Source organism: Nerophis lumbriciformis, linkage group LG10 (assembly GCF_033978685.3).
Source record: "Nerophis lumbriciformis linkage group LG10, RoL_Nlum_v2.1, whole genome shotgun sequence".
NCBI lineage: Eukaryota > Metazoa > Chordata > Actinopteri > Syngnathiformes > Syngnathidae > Nerophis > Nerophis lumbriciformis.
The window spans coordinates 35,159,955-35,180,691 of NC_084557.2; the positions used below are offsets into that span (position 1 = coordinate 35,159,955).

Sequence of the window (20,737 nt, forward strand, 5' to 3'; positions counted from 1 at the left end):
CTAGAGCAGTGGAGACGCCTTCTCTGGAGTGATGAATCACGCTTTTCCATCTGGCAATCTGATGGACCAGTCTGGGTTTGGAGGTTGCCAGGAGAACGCTACATTTGTGCCGAGTGTGAAATTTGGTGGAGGAGGAATTATGGTGTAGGGTTGTTTTTTAGGAGTTGTGCTTGGCCCCTTTGTTCCAGTGAAAGGAACTTTAAATGCTACAGGATACCAAAACATTTTGGACATTTCCATGCTCCCAACCTTGTGGGAACAGTTTGGAGCGGGCCCCTACCTCTTCCAACATGACTGTGCACCAGTGCACAAAGCAAGGTCCATAAAGACATGGATGACCGAGTCTGGTGTGGATGAACTTGACTGGCCTGCACAGAGTCCTGACCTGAACCCGATAGAACACCTTTGGGATGAATTAGAACGGAGACTGAGAGCCAGGCCTTCTCGACCAACATCAGTGTGTTACCTCACCAATGCGCCTTTGGTCAAAATGGTCAAAAATGCCTACAATCACACTCCGCAACCTTGTGGACAGCCTTCCCAGAAGAGTTGAAGCTGTAATAGCTGCAAAAGGTGGACCGACATCATATTGAACCCCATGGGTTAGGAATGGGATGGCACTTCAAGTTCATATGAGTCAAGGCAGGTGACCAAATACTTTTGGCGATATAGTGTATGTGCTCACAAATATTAATATGAATATGAAGCTTTAAATTCAATGGCGAAAAAAATAGTTTTTTGTGTCCTGCATTGTTAAAATCAAACGTGGCCGAGTCTGAATGTCGCACGCGTCTGTGTGCGAACGCAAGCTTGATACATGAAGCCCCAGGTGTTCACTTCTAGTACTAAATTCTGACATGGAGGGGGCTGAATATGTATGCAGTCGTTTACTTTACCATAAATATTTGTAATTAATTTACACTAACTTGTAATAATCTGTTTTCAGTTTGACACAAATTACATTTCTTTGCAAATTCTTCTAAATCAAATTGACCATGATTTAATTTATAAAAACACTCAAGGTGAATACTTTTGCAACACACTGCTTATAATGTATAATCAATATTTAACAATAATTAGGAAGTGCGTGAACTCCATCCTTTTCCCCTTCTTTCTACTTTTCTACAGACGTGGATCTGTCTGTGGAGAGTAGAATTGGAAATAGTGCAGTACATTAAAACATGTCCTGAAGTTAAAGGGACGTCTTTATTGATCATCAGACCAAACAGCTCGCCGGCGCCCATCACTTTTTCACAAGTCATGTGTACTGTAAGTTGCACTGTGCACTACACTCATTCTCACTCATTCACACAAAAGGGTTGTTTCCTTCTGTTATTAATATTCTGGTTGCTACATTATATATCAATACAGTCGGCAAGGGATACAGTCCGTAAGCACACTTGATTGTGTGTGCTGCTGGTACACTAATAGTGCTCACCTTTAACAGTTAATTTTACTCATTTTCATCAATTACTAGTTTCTATGTAACTGTTTTTATTTTATTGTCATTTCTTTTTTGTTCAAGAAAATGTTTTTTATTTATTTTTTTAAATAAAGGACATTATCTTCACCAGACCAGGTTGTCAATTAAACTAGATTGTTTAAAGGGTTCTTAAAACCAGGTCTAGTCCAGATTATGTCCAGGTCAAGCTCAGCAACACACACCTTCATTTATGTACACTCAAATTAGGGAACACAACAACAAATTGCATATAATCTATAAACAAAATCACATTTTCAAAATAAGCATTTGAGGACTTCCCATCTATTTTTATGTTTTTTGGCATCAGTATCGGTTTCAACCATATAACTTTCTAAAGTTAAAAAATGCTGAATAAATGTTTTAAAGAAAGTTTGTTGTTGTTGTGTGTGTGTGTGTGTGTGTGTGTGTGTGTGTGACTGTGAATCCGGACTGCGTTTCTGGAGCTCCTGGGTCCACCGTCCATCCCTTCCGGGTGCCCGTCTTGGTTGTGGCCTGCTGGGTCTAGTCCCCGCATCTATTGTGGTAGCTTGGTGCTGCAAGGTATTCCGAGGTGCTGCGAGTCGGCCAGCTGCTGGGGTAGTGACCTTGTGTGTCAGCATGTCTGTGATCTTCTTTTAATTCTTTTTTTATTTATTTTTTAAATATATAATAATAATTATTATTATTATTTATTAATGTATTGATTTATTGATTTTTTTATATATTTTATTAATATCATTTTTTATTTTTCCCCTCCCTCGGGGGGTAACTCGGCAGGGTGGTTGCTGGTTGTTCCATCTCCATCGTTGGGGTCCCTGCGGGTGGGGTGGGTGGTTCCCGTGGCCCCGTGCTGGGCGGTCCTGCGTTGGTCGGCTTGGGTGGGGTGGCCGGGGGTGGGCCGCGCCGTGCTCTCCGGGGGTGGGGGGTTGGCTCGTGGTGGCCCGGTTGCTGGTGGGGCGGGGGCGGTCTTCCCGTCCGGTTGCGGGGAGTCTCTGGGCCCCCCCGGGCGGGTGTCCAGCCTTTCTGCCCGTGTGGGGTGTGGTCTCTCGCTGGCTTGAGGTCTGGCTGTCCCCTGCTTCTCTCGTGCCTTGTCCTCTGCCGGGTGCGTCTGTCTGCGGCCTGCTGCTGGCTCTTACGGGCGGCACGGTGGGCCGGGCTCTGGGGTTCCTGTCGCTGGCCGGCCTGGCTGCGTGGGGCCGGTCAGGCCAAATGTTTGGACACACCTTCTCCTCATTCAATGCGTTTTCTTTATTTTCGTGACTATTTACATTGTAGATTGTCACTGAAGGCATCAGCACTATGAATGAACACATGTGGAGTTACTGTATGTACCGTACTTAACAAAAAAAGGTGAAATAACTGAAAACATAATTATATTTTAGTTTCTTCAAAATAGCCACCCTTTCCTCTGATTACTGCTTTGCACACTCTTGGCATTCTCTCGATGAGCTTCAAGCACACCTGTGAAGTGAAAACCATTACAGGTAACTACCTCTTGAAGCTCATCGAGAGAATGCCAAGAGTGTGCGAAAAAGTCACAAAGTGCATGGATTTTGTGCGTTCAAAAACTTTCATACATCAGAATTTTTACTGGCCTACGCCATTTTCCAGATTTGATCGTACGTCCATATTTAGTAGGAAAGCCGTGCATCTCTCTGAACATGAGGCCCCTGGCCCGTATTTTACCCTTCTTTCCCAGTGCATCTCATTGAAATAGTTGCCCGTGAATCTCACATGTTTTAACAGTCTTAGAAAAGACTGTTAAAACAGTCTTTCTCTCGGTAGTGCTGCAGCAGCATGAAAATGTGCGTTAAATGCAGGTTATATCGTGGTTTAGGGAAGAGCTTACTCTGTTTCTCGTAGTTCTCTGTTCACCCCAGAGCTGCTATTTATTTTCAGAGGGTGCCTAATTTTGTTTGTTAACTTGGTGAAGTGTTTGCCGGCAGCAGGAAGATACGCTTCTAAAAAGAAATTAGACTCAAGTGGATAAACTTGTCCTGCAACTACACGCTGCTTCTGTGGAAGCCGTGAAAAGGTCACTCTAGTGCGCCATGATGTTTGTCTGCTGGGGTCAAAGTGTCGTTTTCAACTTTCACCTCCACATTATTCTCGGAAAAAGCCAGGTGAAAGAAGGCTTGCAGCTGGTTGATTGACTCTTATTGCATACCGCTTCAACTGCGACACACTTCCTGTCAATGCCAAGTTCACTGGAGGTGAAATTTGGCCTGAATCAGATGCGAGTAAACAAACCATCTGGCAACTAATGAGCGCGCACACACTACAACACAATCCCACATAATGACAAGCTGCTAATTGTATCACGTTACGCCTGGCACAGTCCTAAACTATTGCCATCCACGTGTTTAAATCCAAAAATAATCCCAAATAAAAATGAGTTACTGTAAAAAGATGTCTCCTGCCTCGACGAATGTCCTATTCTGTAGTTTGTGTAAGCTCTGGCACCACTGGATTTTAAACAGATCCTTCCTGTTTACTCTAAAAATAGTTTATGAGGTCATATGATATGTGGTTTTGACAACACATCCATGAGCACATGTAAATAACATGTCACTGTGAATTTGTGGGCCACCGGTTGAATAACCCAAATGACGAAAAAGAGGACCTAAAATGGAACCTCTAGCAGAAATAATAAATTCTGACTGCATCTAAAGTAAACAACTGCTACAGCACCACCTGAGTTAGATAAATCACATAAAGAAAAAAAATTGTAACTACCAAAAATGAGAGGACCTAATGCAGGGTCCTTGAGGAACGTCTGTTACGTAAATCCCCAGTTTGGACCCCAGTGTTCTATGTTTGCTAGCCAGGTTCAAACGTCAGTGCAATGATCTGCCAAAGTGATTACAGTGTCCAAAGTTCCTCCGTACAACAAGAGCCGGTGCTGGTCGATATGACGATCAGTGTTTTGTTAGTTAGTTACTAGTTACTTTATTTCAAAAGTAACTCAGTTACTAACTCAGTTACTTACACCAAAAAGTAATGTGTTACTATGAAAAGTAACTATTTAGTTACTTTTTTTTTTTTTAAAGCTCCCATTAATGCCCTTTTAGCCTTCATTTCAGTACTGTTATTGCACTGGAGAATAATACAATGTGTTGATCAACTTGACATGCATTTGCATCACTGAACTCTGCTAAGCAATGTGCTCTACATACAACACACAAAGACAAAGATGTGTTTCAAAGGGCCAATTTATTTCAGGCCAGAACAAATTGACAAAACTATTTTAAATAGCTGCAACATACATACAGTAAGTAACAAACCGCATCATAACAACATAGCTGTAAACCTGGCTTCACCTAAGGAAGGCACACGTGACATACACAAAGCCTAACTATGCAGATTTGAATTGTTGTTTTGGGCAGTAGACGGGATCTTTGATCCAAGACACAACTTACATTTAACTAAAATGTTCTTTTCTTTGTGCTCGACAAATGAAAAGAAGTGAGACTATCTCATACTCAGATCTTCTGTTTCTAGCCGATACTACATAAAAAATTACGTAAAATAACGCAGTAACGCGTCATGTAGTAACGGTAACTGAGTTACTGAATATAAAAAATAACGCGTTTGTCATGTCTGTGTGATCATGTTTTGTTTTAGTCATGTTCGGTTTTGTTTTTGGACTCTTTGTGCACTTTTGTTTGTTTTGTCACCATAGCAAAACATTAGTTTTCACCTGTCATGTCACGCACCTGTTTCACGTTTTGAGTCATGCACCTGTTTTCACTGATCATGTCACTGCTATTTAAGCCGGTCTGTTTCTGTTGTTCGCCCGGGTGACATTATCTATCCTTTCATACCATGCTTCTTCTGACACCCCTGCTACCTCTGTTTGTCTTCATGCTTCCATAGTTCCATGCCAAGTAAGTTTTTGTTTATTGTTCATAGTTTCTGCCTTTGTGCAAGTTTTGTTTCATTAGTGAAGTTTGTTCTCCGCCATTGTGCGCGCCTTTTGTTTGCTTCCTTTTTGTAGTCTGTTAGTGTTAAAATAAAAATATGTACTTACATTCACGTCTTGCCCGCGCCAACTTTCCTTTGCATTCCGGGAAAACAAACCCCAAGGACCACGTATTGACAGCGTTAGATTACTAGTTACCGCCGAAACTTACTTTGTAACGCGTTAGTCCCAACACTGATGACGATACATATTGTGGGCACGATAGAATTTTTTTTATAGTGCCGTTTCTATTTTTCTCGTTTCAAGCGATAGGCTGTATTTTATCCATAGGGCTTGTGCCATCAGATGATTCATAGTAACAACAACAATAATTGCACATTCAGTAAGTGTATTTGCTGTCAAACGGGAGAGAAAACAATATTTTCTTACAAAGAAAAGGATGCGTTGACATGTAGGCTCGCATTTCTCTTTCGATTTTGCGACATGACGCCGCTTTACGTGTCTTTGTGTCCAGGGTCTCCCGCCGTCGCGGGTTACCTGGGTTACACACATGAGGGGATCATTGTAAGTAAACATGGAGACAGGACGGGTAGGCGATGCGCTGGCGGAAAAAGAAATTGAACCGGGGCGGCGTGGCGCGGCTGGGAGAGTGGCCGTGCCAGCAACCTGAAGTGAAGTGAAGTGAATTACATTTATATAGCGCTTTTTCTCAAGTGATTCAAAGCACTTTACATTGTGAAACCCAATATCTAAGTTACATTTAAACCAGTGTGGGTGGCACTGGGAGCAGGTGGGTAAAGTGTCTTGCCCAAGGACACAACGGCAGTGACTAGGATGGCGGAAGCGGGGATCGAACCTGCAACCCCCAAGTTGCTGGCACGGCCGCTCTACCAACCGAGCTATACCGCCCCAACCTGAGGGTTCCTGGTTCAATCCCCACCTTATACCAACTTCGTCACGTCCGTTGTGTCCTTGAGCAGGACACTTCACCCTTGCTCCGGATGGGTCGTGGTTAGGGCCTTGCATGGCAGCTCCCACCATCGGTGTGTGAATGTGTGTGTGAATGGGTGAATGTGGAAATAGTGTCAAAGCGCTTTGCGAACCATGAAGGTAGAAAAGCGCTATACAAGTATAACCCATTTACCATTTAACCCCCACAATCAGCAGAGACGAAGTCCCAGGACGAACTCCTACACGAACGAGGGGGTAGCTCGTCAGTCTGGTTTTATTTATCGCTGCCTGCAAACTACTTATTTCCCAGAGGATCACACCGGAGCCGCGATAGCCCAAGGTATGTGTGGCAGCTAACGTTAATATTTGTAATGATCCGTGGTCCGGATCATGTTTTGTGTTTTCTGTTTGTTTTGGACTCCTTTATTTCCTGTTTGTGCACATCCTGAGTTTGTTACCATGGCTACTTATTATTTTCACCTGCCTCTTGTGTTCGGGACGCTCACCTGTTGCTCATCAAGAGACACTATTTAAGCCTGCCTTTGCCAGTCAGTCGGTCTGGCTTCTTTGTTTGCTTCATGCTCGCGTCACGTAAGTTTTGCTTGTCTCCTAGCCCATGCTGAGTTTAGTTTCGAGTGCGATTGGCACCTTGTTCCGTCGGTTAGTTTTCTGTTTTTGTACCTCTTTGAGTGGTTTTTGAGAATTAAATGATGTTCCTACCTGCAAGTCCTGTCCGGAGTTGTCCATTTGCATCCCGGGAAAACGAACCGCGCAGTAAGCCGCAATCAAACCGTGACAATATTGCTGTGTTTATCCATGTTTCTTATGTCGTTTTTCTAACATACACTATATAACCAAAAGTATTTGGCCACCGATCCAAATTATGAGAATCAGGTGTCCTAATCACTTGGCCCGGTGTATAAAATCAAGCACTTAGGCATGGAGACTGTTTCTACAAACATTTGTGAAAGAATGGGGCGCTCTCAGAGATTTCCAGCATGGAACTGTCATAGTATGCCACCTGTGCAACAAATCCAGTCGTGAAATTTCCTCGCTCCTAAATATTCCAAAGTCAACTGTCGGCTTTATTATAAGAAAATGGAATATTTTGATAACAACAGCAACTCAGCGGTTGGCTACGTAAACTGACAGAGAGGGGTCAGCGGATGCTTAAGCGCATAGTGCAAAGACTTTCTGCACAGTCAGTTGCTACAGAGCTCCAAACTTCATGTGACCTTCCAATTAGCCCACGCAGAGAGCTTCATGGAATGGGTTTTCATGGCCGAACAGCTGCATCTAAGCCATACATCACCAAGTCCAATGCAAAGCGTGGGATGCAGTGGTGTAAAGCACGTCGCCACTGGACTCTAGAGCAGTGGAGACGCCTTCTCTGGAGTGATGAATCACACTTTTCCATCTGGCAATCTGATGGACAAGTCTGGGTTTGGAGGTTGCCAGGAGAACGCTACATTTCGGACTGCATTGTGCCGAATGGGAAATTTGGTGGAGGAGGAATTATGGTGTGGGGTTGTTTTTCAGGAGTTGGGCTTGGCCCCTTAGTTCCAGTGAAAGGAACTTTGAATGCTCCAGGATACCAAAACATTTTGGACAATTCCATGGGATGGCACTTGTCCAGGGTGTACCCCGCCTTCCGCCCGAATGCAGCTGAGATAGGCTCCAGCACCCCCCGCGACCCCCAAAGGGACAAGCGGTAGAAAGTGGATGGATGGATGGATGGATGGCACTGCAAGTTCATATGTGAGTAAAGGCAGGTGGCCAAATACTTTTGGCAATATAGTGTACCTCTGAATAAAGCGTAAAGGTGTACCTCTGCATGCAGTATCCCGTTTATTATTAAACTGTCCTGTCAGGCTTCGTGTAGTGTTAGTGTTCATGTGGCTGTGTGTGGCAGGGAACCCTGAAAAATGTGTTTTGTTGCTATTGTTGTTTGCTATACCAAATGTATTTGTTTATTTCACTTGCAAATAAAGTAAGAAAAAAGGTAAGTGGTCATGTATGTTGTTGGATTTTTCATAGAACTGAAAGCGTACCACAGCTATATCGTGGTATATCGTTATCGTGATATAAAATGATCCATATCGTGATATACATGTTTTCCCATATCGCCCAGCACTAACAGGAGCACTCGGGGGGGTGCTATAGTTGGACTTGGCCCCCCCCTGCCATAGGGAGTCAAACTGAAGTAATACATTTTTGTGTTAGCACCGTTATCCAGATCTTCACTAACATTTTGGTCCAAGGCCTTAGTGGCCACATGCGTGGACAGCACCTTTTAGCTCTTATTTCCAAAATTGTGTACACTACTTAATTGGGGTCTTATGCCGACATATGGACACTTCTACTGCCATCTGGTGGTGTCAGAAGAGTATAACATACAATGGAATTTGGAAAAAAAAAAGTGTAAAAATAAATTCACTACACATGAAGTACACGTTTGTGTACTTATGGACTAAGTACATCATATTAAAAGATGATTTTTAGTTTTTATTCTAATTAGGGTCCAATAAGCCCAAATAGCCAAGAGAAATACAAAAAAAGCATGTAAACAAACTAATTAAGAGGTTAAATCAGTTTTCAAAAAAATGAAATAAGTAAATGTGCAAAAAAAAAAGTCTCCAATTAACCTTTTTTGCAGTGTTGTTTTAAAATGTATATATCTGTTTTTTTTCTTAAAAAAAAAACATTAAAATGATTTGCATTGTTGAAAATATCAGTACTTGTTGGTATGGCCTCAGTGTCAGCAAGAGTTATGTAACCGTGGCAACAGTCAACACAGCCATCTCCTCCCAAGGGACCCTCAGGTGCTCAAGCCAAATGAACTAAAGTGGGGGTGGAGGTCTGACAACAATTATATGGGACTACCACCTTTGTTTACTACAACCCACCTGTGCAGCAGCTACATTTCACACGCAGACATGTCCTTTGGGACAGTTTGATGTCTCTGGTGCGTCTTTGCATGGAGTCAGGAGATGATTTCTACATTTACACTGATACTCAACTAAAACTAAAAGTCAGGTTTGTATTATTTTATAGATACTGTATAAGGGAAGTGGTTATTTTCTTGTGAAAGACAACACGATGTGTGACTAAATGAAATCTAACTAGTGTATGTAAACATACAATAGTTGGGCCATTCCACAGAATCGGTGCTGTGAAATCACCAGGAAATAAAATAGATAGATAGATAGTACTTTATTGATTCCTTCAGGAGAGTTCCCTCAGGAAAATAAAAATTCCAGCAGCAGTGTACAGAATTGAGATCAAATTTAAAAAGTAAATAATGGGGGTATAAATGGAAACAAAATAGAAACATATTACAATAAGAATAAAAATAAAAAGCAACAATGAGAATAAAAAAATGATAAATGTACAATACAATTACCTGTAAAATAGCTTTTTTAAATTTTTATTAAGCAAAGCGTCCTGCACATTAACCTGACTGTATATTTAATAAATCCTATTTAAAAGATAAATCTTAACAGCTTGCCCCCAGTTCCTAAAATTAGACTTTACCATGAAATATTGAGTATTGTTATTGTATAGATGATAATGAAAAGAAAGCTAGATAGTAAATTTATGAATAAGGGGTGGGACTAAATTAGATTCACTTCTTCCAACTCCCTTTTGGATATCTTTATTTTTTTTTGTTTACATTTTTGTATGTGTTATTATTGTTTACTGTATTATGATTATTTTTATTTTTATTATTGTTTCTTTTGTTTTTAACATGTCAAACAAACTACAAACTAAAATATTATTTAAGTCCTATAGAAATGTCATATTTTTTAAATATTTGTGTTACTCCTCAACCAAAATATTTAACTTTGTTTTATTTGGGAAAAAAATAATAAGAGTACCACTTTAGTGGTGTCCACATACTATCCTAACACATTAGTAAACACTTTCTGAAATATGTGAACATTTCTCAAGTCACTTGGTCCACAGGAAGTTAACTTATTCAAATCCTCTGCCAGCCAAATTAATTGTATTATTTTTGTATACAGTATTAATTAATTTGTTGGTATGTTTGTTTCCCCGAATCACTGATGTGCTTAATGTCCACATGTTTTAGCATACAAGCCATATGACTATAATTCCTGTATTATGCTAAAAAACTCACCTCTGTTACTTTAATTCCTGTTACTCAAACAAGTCATTTTCTCATTAGGAACCGACTCAAGAATGAAATAAAGTTGCCTGACATGTGCCAATAAACAATTTGAGAAGTTCGACATGTGTGTTATCAAATGTAGAGTTACAAAAAAAGAGTTTAGTGTACTCTATACGTTTATTTACAAAAAAGAAGTGCACAGATCAGTGGAATGGCTTACATAGTGTAAATGTAATTATGAAGACGTTATTCTTTATCATTTACTCGTTTACTGTCCTTATGCAACAAGGGCTTGCATCATCACCATCAAATTATAATCCACGCATACGACACAAATCAAACCATGTTGTTCTAAATGTATTTTATTTTATGGTCTTGTGTTGTGACGAAGTTGTGTGTTTGTCAGTAGTTCCTGTGAACGAAAGTCAACTGACACCAAGTTTACGACGGTTCCGACGGTTGAAAAGTGTTCTGTGGTCTGACGAGTCCACATTTCAAATTGTTTTTGGAAACTGTGGACGTCGTGTCCTCCGGAACAAAGAGGAAAAGAACCATCCGAGTTGTTATAGGCGCAAAGCTCAAAAGCCAGCATCTGCGATGTTATGGGGGTGTATCAGTGCCCAAGGCATGGGTAACATACACATCTGTGAAAGCACCATTAATGATGAAATACAGGTTTTGGAGCAACATACTGTATGTTACCATCCAAGCAATGTCTTTTTCATGGACGCCCCTGCTTATTTCAGCAAGACAATGCCAAGCCACATTCTGCACGTGTTACAACAGCGTGGCTTCGTAGTAAAAGAGTGCGGGTACTAGACTGGCCTGCCTGTAGTCCAGACCTGTTTCTCACTGAAAATGTGTGGCGCATTATGAAGCCTAAAATACCACAACGGAGACCCCGGACTGTTGAACAACTTAAGCTGTACATCAAGCAAGAATGGGAAAGAATTCCACCTGAAAAGCTTAAAAAATTGGTCTCCTCAGTTCCCAAACATTTACTGAGTGTTGTTAAAAAGAAAGGCCATGTAACACAGTGGTAAAAATGCCCCTGTGCCAACTTTTTTGCAACGTGTTGCTGCCATTAAATTCTAAGTTAATGATTATTTGCAAAAAATGTTTTAAGTTTCTCAGTTCGAACATTAAATATCTTGTCTTTGCAGTCTATTCAATTGAATATAAGTTGAAAAGGATTCGCAAATCATTGTATTCTGTTTTTATTTACCATTTACACAACGTGCCGACTTCACTGGTTTTGGGTTTTATATATGCAACGCAGTATTTTGTAACCTGACTCTCGCCAGATCCTTGTAGATCGCTGAGCTCCACACAAAGATCTGGGCTCGAAGGCATTGCAAACTCCTTCAAGATAGCAAAAAATAATGAACCAATCAGGCCGCCAGGCGGGATTTCATAGATGTGATGTAGCGCCGAAGCGACTGTTTGATTCAAACAACAATGGCGGCACGGAGCAAGGAGTCGTGTGCTGACATTGATTCTGCTATTGCAACTGTTTTGCGACATCGATCGTCTAGTGACATTGCTGCGTTGTTTCAATAAAAGCTCTCTAACTTTTTGCTCTGTCGTTATCCAATGTGTCGGCTGTTCTGTTTTGGATTTCCCAGCGTCGCTCTCTTCAGCGTCACGGGTTGATTTGGATGTGAGTGGTTGAAGTAGCATGTCATTCAAGATAACAGACAAGTGGTTTATCCAATCACATACAATGATTTCTTTACAAGGCCCCGCCTTCTGAAATACATCTCCTATTGAGAAGTCCCAGATACTTGTGTGGAGCTCAGCAAACTACAAGGATCTGGCGAGAGTCAGGTTAAGTATTTCAGAAGAAGAACATCATAGCAAAAGTCAAACATGGTGTAATGGTTTGGAGCTGCTTAGCTGCTTCAGGACCTGGACCACTTGCCATGATCAATGCAACCATGACCTCTGCTCCTTTCCAGGAAATCCTGCAGAAGAATGTTCAGTCATCAGTTTGTGACCTCAAGCTGAAGCACACTTGGGTTCTGCAGAAGGACAACAATCCAAAACACACCAGCAATTTCTGATTGGCTTGGAAAAAAAACTAAATGCAGGTTTTGGAGTGTTCTGGTCAAAAGTTCGGACTTGAATTTGATTGAAATGCTGCGACATGACCTTGAACATGCCGTTCATGCTCCAAAACTCTGAGTGTTGCTGAATTTAAAACAATTTTGCAAGGAAGAGTTGGCCAAATTATCCCACAGATATGTGAAGGAAAATGCTTCATTTCATCCATCCATCCATTTCTACCACTTGTCTCTTTCGGGGTCGCAGGGGCACTGGAGCCTATCTCAGCTGCACTCGGGCGGAAGGCAGGGTACACCCTGGACAAGTCGCCACCTCATCACAGGGCCAACACAGATAGACAGACAACATTCACACACTAGGGACCATTTAGTGTTGCCAATCAACCTATCCCCAGGTGCATGTCTTTGGAGGTGGGAGGAAGCTGGAGTACCCGGAGGGAACCCACGCAGTCACGGGGAGAACATGCAAACTCCACACAGAAAGATCCCGAGCTCAGATTGAACTCAGGACCTTCGTATTGTGAGGCACACGTACTAACCCCTGTTCCACTGTGCTGCCTTGCTTAATTTCTGTTGTTGCTAAATATAACAAATATTCTTCTGTAGAATTAAACAAAATGAAACATGTGGAAATTACTCAAGAATGTAATAATTGTATGAACGTTTTTAAAACGTTAAAGAATCGTTTGTCAATTCCCTTAGAATGGTTTATTTAGACTTACACAATGAAATGAACATGCAACACAATATATGTCAAGATGTAATTATGATGATTATGGATGGCGACAGTTTATGAAAACCTTGAACTGAAAATCTCACAAAATGCGGGGTCTTCATAAACTGTTAAGCATCCATCCATCCATTTTCTACCGCTTATTCCCTTTTGGGGTCGCGGGGGGCGCTGGAGCCTATCTCAGCTACAATCGGGCGGAAGGCGGGGTACACCCTGGACAAGTCGCCACCTCATCGCAGGGCCAACACAGATAGACAGACAACATTCACACTCACATCCACACACTAAGGCCAATTTAGTGTTGCCAATCAACCTATCCCCATGTGCATGTCTTTGGAGGTGGGAGGAAGATGATCCTCAAAATCATAACAAAAACAAGCTTGGCATATCTCAACTTGCATGTAATGAGGTGACATCACATGTTAGTTTCACATTTTGAAGTTGAACTGCTGACATAAATAGACTTCTACACGATATTCTAACTTCACGAGTCCCACCTAAGTAATGGAAATCCATCCATTTTCTACCGCTTGTCCCTTTTGGGGTGGCGGGGGGTGCTGGAGCCCATCTCAGCTGCACTCGGGCGGAAGGCGGGGTACACCCTGGTCCAGGGTGACCATTTCCATGACACCAAAAAGGAGGACATTATGCGGCATATCAATAAATTACTATGGTGTACATAGGACTCTGTTATACTCTTATTTATAGTACAATTTTGAGTGGTTTAAAGATGATGTTTTGTGTTGCTGAATAGGAAAAAATATTAAAGTCAAGTGTTTGTTAACAGGTGGTTAATCAATACATTGAGGTGTTCAAAAAGTGACCACTGAGATGAATCTTTTCAAGTGCAGAGTGCCACAAAGCATGACATATGTGGACTTAAATGTAAACAACAATTAACAGGTAGCATATATAATTTTTTTTAAATGCCACAAAAAAATGTCCACATCAACATCAAGGCTGCTTGCTGCATATCTGGTTGCGTTATGACGAATATGGGCCAAACAGTTTGCAGGGAGCACATCTTTTTGGCTCAGTTTCAGCTTCTGATACACACTGTTATGTTTGCCATAATTGACACTGGCATTGTCTGCTGCATATGCAGACATGTTTTTCACCTCTAAGCCAGACATCTCAAGTTTTGCCAGCAGCTGGTTTGTTATGGCTTCTGACGTTTCGTTGCTGTCACTATAAAAATCCAACAGGACATGTTGGATGCCTTCATCTAAGTGAAAATACCTTACCACAATGGGAAAACACTTGTTTGTTCCTTTATTTGAGGCGTCGGTTGCAATGGAAAAGGGTAGGTTGTTTTCTTTTATGTTCCTATACCGAATAGTGAGCGATGACGTTCTCGCACAATGCTTTGGCTTTTGTTCGGCCACAGGCCATCCCTTTAGCTGTGGGCGAGTCACTGAAATCTCCCGGTCCACTTTCATGCCGTAGTCTAAACTTCTGTAGGACTGGTGATGCTTTACAGCATGGTACACCTTGCACAGCTCCGCAGCGGTTATCTTGTCATCCAGGGGCGACGAAACTTCACGAAAAAATTTCCTCATTGAAGAGGTACCTGCCGCACGTTTATGTTTATCCGTACTCGCATGCCGTTCAATTGCAGCTTTCCCCTGACTACTTACGTCGACATCACATCGACAAAGTGTGCAGAAGCCATGGAATGAGTCTCGACTGCTTTTCGTTATAAATTTGTGCTCTTTTATCCATTCAGAATTAAACGAGGTCTTGCGTTTTGGCATGATGCTAACTTTCTGTCAATGTCATGCCGCAGCAGCACATGGACCCTTGTTTACTTTTTTAACCAATGATAAGCAGATTTGTATCCGACACCGCTCTTAGCCAATCATTTGATTTGTTACTGCGTTGGGGCATTTTTTTACGGTCTTTGATTGGCTATTGCGCTGCAGCCCAGCAAAGATGAAAAAACTCAGCTCTTCAAGCCTAGTGCCTCAAAAAGGAGGACAAATACATGTCCGGCTTGATGCTACGCCGGACAGGGCATTAAAAATCCGGACTGTCCGGCCTAAATCTGGTCACCCTAACCCTGGACAAGTCGCCACCTCATCGCAGGGCCAACACAGATAGACAGACAACATTCACATTCACACAATGGAAATGACTGAGTGAAAATGTGGTTGCAGGAAAACATGCAACTTTTCTCCGAATACAGTTGAACATTTACTTCTGAAAAATCAGGAGCACTGTGGCAAGTTTTAAACCACCAACATGTCCACACGAACACAGATACTTAATGAACGCATACTTATCTCTGCGATAGGCCTCTTGTCCACACGCAGGCGTATACTTTTGTCTTTAAAAACGCAGTCTTTCACAAACGCTGGCCAAAGTGTAGAGTTCCAAAACTCTCTGCTTAGCATATGTGTGTACAAGGCACAAACAGACACTTGTGATGATGTCATGGTTGTGCGCTGTCATTGCTGTCATTTTCAAAGCTCAACAACACTGCCTTGCTGCCTTTAAACTAGACTGACCATACGTCCTCTTTTCCCCGGACATGGCCTCTTTTGCGGGGCTGTCCGGGCGGGGTTTCTTAAATGCCTCAAATGTCGGGTATTTTGAGTCAGGGTTGCGTGTATTTTCAATGTACGTCCAGGGTTAAGAAGGGGTTAAAAACAAACCAAATTGTGAAGGTGTGCGCACGCACCAGCATTCGTGAGGGAGGGGCAGAGACAGAAAGAGCGAGGGAGTGGATTGATTGACATACTTGCCAACCCTCTCGGGAGACTCCCGAATTTCAGTGCCCCTCCCGAAAATCTCCCGGGGCAACAATTCTCCCAAATTTCTCCCAATTACCATCCAGACAACAATATTGGGGGCGTGCCTTAAAGGCACTACCTTTGCGTGCCGGCCCAGTCACACAATATCTACGGCGTTTCACACACACAAGTGAATGCAATCCATACTTGGTCAACAGCCATACAGGTCACACTGAGGGTGGCCGTATAAACAACTTTAACACTGTTACAAATATGCGCCACACTGTGAACCCACACCAAACAAGAACATCCGCACCGTAACACAGCATAAACACAACAGAACAAATACCCAGAACCCCTTGCAGCACTAACTCTTCCGGGACACTACAATATACCTCAGCCCCCCCCCCCCCCCCCCCCCCTCATATATATATATATATATATATATATATATATATATATATATAAAATCAGAAATACTTTATTAATCCCAGAGGGGAAATTAAAATTTAGAGGTTATTTAGAATATTCTACCTCTGCACTTTTTTCCAAAACTGTGAATGTTACAGAATATAAGTGTGATTTATTTTGTTATACTGTCAAGCAGTGTTGGCGTTAACGCACTTTTTGTGTCTTTTTAACGCATTGAAATCAGAAAGGACCCATTTGCGGCCCACAGCTAATGTTTTAAAGGCCCACGGCACATTCTAAAAATACTATTAAAATAAACAAAAACATAACAAAAGTGAAATAAAAAAGCTTAAAGGTGAAATGTAATTTAGAAACAGTTGCAATGTTGACTAATAAAACAAAGCTGTTTTTTTTTTCTTTCAAACTGTCATTGCTCAAAACATAATATTGAATCAAAATCAATGTTATTATGAATTGTTGACCTATCCAAGGTTCCGATTACGTCACATCAAATATTCCACTTTGGAAAGTATTTTTGGTGGAAAACAAACAAACAAAAAAACAACATAGAAAAACTAAAACAATTTGAAATGAGGGATAGATCTGAAGTTATATAAAAAGCGTTAAATATAAAATGTATGTATGCCCTGGCACACCATTATCATCATTTCATGACAGAAGCAAAACACTTGTTACACTTTTATACTGAAATAAATACATCTACAACTTATTAAATAAAAACATTAGAAAAATCTACCAGCAGCGGTAAAGTTTAGATCCATGAAGGAAAGAAGAAAGTGAATGAATGTTTATAACTGAATACATTTACATATGCATACAAATTTGTCTTCTTTTTTTTATTATTTCTTTTAATGAATTAAGTAACGTTAATGACAACCTTTTTCCAAAACACAATATAGAATGTGAGATACAACAGGATAATGCATATGTAATGTCTTGGTGATCATGTTTAGTTTGGCTATGTTCTGTTTAGTTTTTGCACTCTGTCAGTATCTGTTTTTTCACTCCCTGTTTTGTTTCCATGACTACCAATCAGTTCACCTGTCCTCACGACTCACGCACCTGATTCATTTGAACTCACGCACCTGTTTTCAATCACCACATGACTATTTAAGCCTGTCATTTTGTGTTGGTCGGCCTGGTGACATCACATTCATGCTCTGCACTCTTGACACTCTGCTTACTCTGTCCAGGTCATAGTTCATGCTGCTCTTTTCTTGCCACGTAAGTTTTTTGTTTATTCAAGCCACTGTTATGTACCTCCGCTGTGAGCGCCTTTTGTTTGTTCCTTTTTTTTTTTCCATAGTTCTGCCTTTGTGCTAGTTTTGTTTTATTAGCCAAGTTTGTTGCCCGCCTTGTGCACACCTTTTGTTTATACTTTTTATAATCTATTATTAAATCATGTATTTAACTTCATGCCATTGTCCGGTCCAATTCTTATGCATCTCGGGAAAACAAACCACGCCAAAGTCTAAGTCTTGACAGTATACATTTATCATTTGTTTTCAAAACTCTTGCAAAAAAGTGGGACCCCAAAAATTTACTGTAAGACCCCATTTTTATGACTTGATGACATTTTGAAAATTCCTAGCGCCAACACTGCTGTCAACAGAGGTGAAAAAATGCTTTATTTAAATAAATATATTATTTATAAAGCAAGGTCGAGTATCATTGGCCAATTTTCACCAAGTCCCGGCCTTGGCCCGCATATATGTGTCCTCTTTTTGGGATTTCAGAATATGGTCAGCCTATTTAAACACACTATAAGAGGAATTACTGTATGTTTGAACGTAAACATGCTGCTATTTTCACTTAAAATGAATAAAAAAAGACTATATCTGAGGAAGAATGGACAATAATATGGAAATATCAATGGAATTGTACCAGCTCACCCAAGTGGAGGGAGTTTGGCTGGAAAAATTTGATCAGATTTTTTATTACACCTTCTCAGAAGTCTCACTATGATAACAACTCCCCTGCCTGCTGGAGAAATTGTGGGAATTCAAATGCAAATCACTACCATGTTTTCTGGGACTGCTCCACCATAAAGGACTATTGGAAAGAGATACACCAAGCTCTACAGGATATTTTCAAACGTGAAATACCCCTCGAAAGTAAAACTTTGTTTTTTGGACATGTACCTCAGGACTGGCTGAAGAAAGATAAACACTTAATGAATATCCTACTGGTGGCTTGTAAAAAGACCATTACTAGGAAATGGATATCCCAGGAGAGCCCAACTTTGAAGCAATGGATGGAAACAACAATGGATTAAATTAATCAATAAAATTAAAGTTAAAAGTTAAAGTTAAAGTACCAATGATTGTCACACACACACTAGGTGTGGTGAAATGTGTCCTCTGCATTTGACCCATCCCCTTAATCACCCCGTGGGAGGTGAGGGGAGCAGTGGGCAGCAGCGGTGCCACGCCCGGGAATCATTTTTGGTGATTTATCCCCCAATTCTAACCCTTGATGCTGAGTGCCAAGCAGGGAGGTAATGGGTCCCATTTTTATAGTCTTTGGTATGACTTAGCCGGGGTTTGAACTCAACCTACCGATCTCAGGGCAGACACTCTAACCACTAGGCCACTGGAGAAGATAACTGCCTTTATTAGTTATAAATTGGAGACATTTACTTCATACTGGGAAAATTGGGTCAACTATGTCACGCCCCATAACCCTGACTTTAATTTTTCGAATTAGTGATTACACTGCAAAACTATATGCGTATGTATGTATGTTTATATATGTATATATATATTTATATATGTGTGTGTATGTATATATATATATATACAGTATATATAAATATATATGTGTTTATATTTTATTTCTGATTATTATTATTAATGTATTATAATTATTTTATTTTTTTTCTGTTTATTTAATCGATGTATTTGTAGATATTACTTTTTTTGTTGTTTCTTTCTTTTTTGGGGGGGGGGTATGGGTGGGATATAAACAAAAATATTTGGACATTTAGGGCAGACAATAGATATATGATTTATGTGAATATGATGTAATGGATAGGAAAGTCTGATGCTGGATGTCAATAAAAATAAAATGAAAAAAAATAAAATTAATAAAAAAGACAGGTTTTGCGACACTCCCTCCAGCACTAATGACAGGCAGCTGTTTTGGATCCGATCGCTGTGGAACCTCCACCTGATGGGACAACTTTGACAGGTATGACTTTTTGCTTCATGTCATAAGAAAGGTGCAACATTATCTCATATGTTAGTCCTTATTGAATGACAAATCATGAAGTTAACTTACATGTCTTGCTTCCATTCTTGTAGATAGAACCGAGTGTGACCGTGCACGAACGTAAAAAGCGACCAAGCAACAAAAAATAACAAAATGTTGCGTCCTTGTAGTGTGTACTGATGTTAAAGACAATACACACTTCATTGCACATGTACCATATCACTATATCCATCATTAAATGCTTTATGATTCCACGAGAGTTTTGCAGCGGCACACGTGTACGCACGTCCGTGTGCTTTATATAGTCACTCAAACATGCAAAATAGTTTCCTTGACTCGTTAGTGCGTGCTGATTTTTATTAATAATGTAGACTTCACTGCACACGTAATACATCAGCATGTTGCTGAACACGTTATAATTATGAGTGTTGGCTTTCAGCAGCACAGGTGTACATACGCACTTTAAACACTGAAAAAGAGAGAGATAATCATTAGGGGTGTGGGAAAAAATCGATTCGAATTCGAATCTCGATTCTCACGTTGTGCGATTCAGAATCGAATCTCATTTAAAAAAAATCTAATTAATTAATTTATTAAATTTTTATTATTATTTTTTAAATTAATCAATCCAACAAAACAATACACGGCAATACCATAACAATGCAATCCAATTTCAAAACCAAACCCGACCCAGCAACACTCAGAACTGCAATAAACAGAGCAATTGAGAGGAGACACAAACACGACACAGAACAAACCAAAAGTAGTGAAACTAAAATGAATATTATCAACAACAGTATCAATATTAGTTACAATTTCAACATAGCAGTGATTAAAAATCCCTCATTGACATTATCACTAGACATTTATAAAAATAAAAATAAATGAACAATAGTGTCACAGTGGCTTACACTTGCATCGCATCTCATAAGCTTGACAACACACTGTGTCCAATATTTTCACAAAGATAAAATAAGTCCTATTTTTGGTTCATTTAATAGTTAAAACAAATGTACATTATTGCAATCAGTTGATAAAACATTGTCCTTTACAATTATAAAAGCTTTTTACAAAAATCTACTACTCTGCTTGCATGTCAG

General features: G+C 40.5%; 2 protein-coding genes across 5 annotated transcripts in view; both read left to right on the forward strand.

Moving 5' to 3' along the window:
• The window catches only part of dkk3b (dickkopf WNT signaling pathway inhibitor 3b), a 51,621-nt gene extending 38,516 nt beyond the window's left edge, over nucleotides 1-13,105 (forward strand). Inside the window, exon 7 of one of the 2 annotated variants that reach the window (XM_061969756.1) lies at nucleotides 12,778-13,105. In XM_061969756.1, the coding sequence (XP_061825740.1) occupies nucleotides 12,778-12,868 (91 nt within the window). In that variant the 3' untranslated portion in view covers nucleotides 12,869-13,105. Of the gene's footprint in view, nucleotides 1-1,128; nucleotides 1,269-12,777 lie in introns of those variants that run through there. The other variant, XM_061969757.1, reaches the window with a different exon arrangement.
• The window catches only part of LOC133612381 (long-chain fatty acid transport protein 2), a 58,702-nt gene continuing 39,120 nt past the window's right edge, over nucleotides 1,156-20,737 (forward strand). Inside the window, exon 1 of one of the 3 annotated variants that reach the window (XM_061969754.2) lies at nucleotides 1,156-1,269. The gene's annotated coding sequence lies outside the window, so the exon portion shown is untranslated. Of the gene's footprint in view, nucleotides 1,270-19,417; nucleotides 19,617-20,737 lie in introns of those variants that run through there. The other 2 variants (XM_061969755.2, XM_061969753.2) reach the window with 2 other exon arrangements.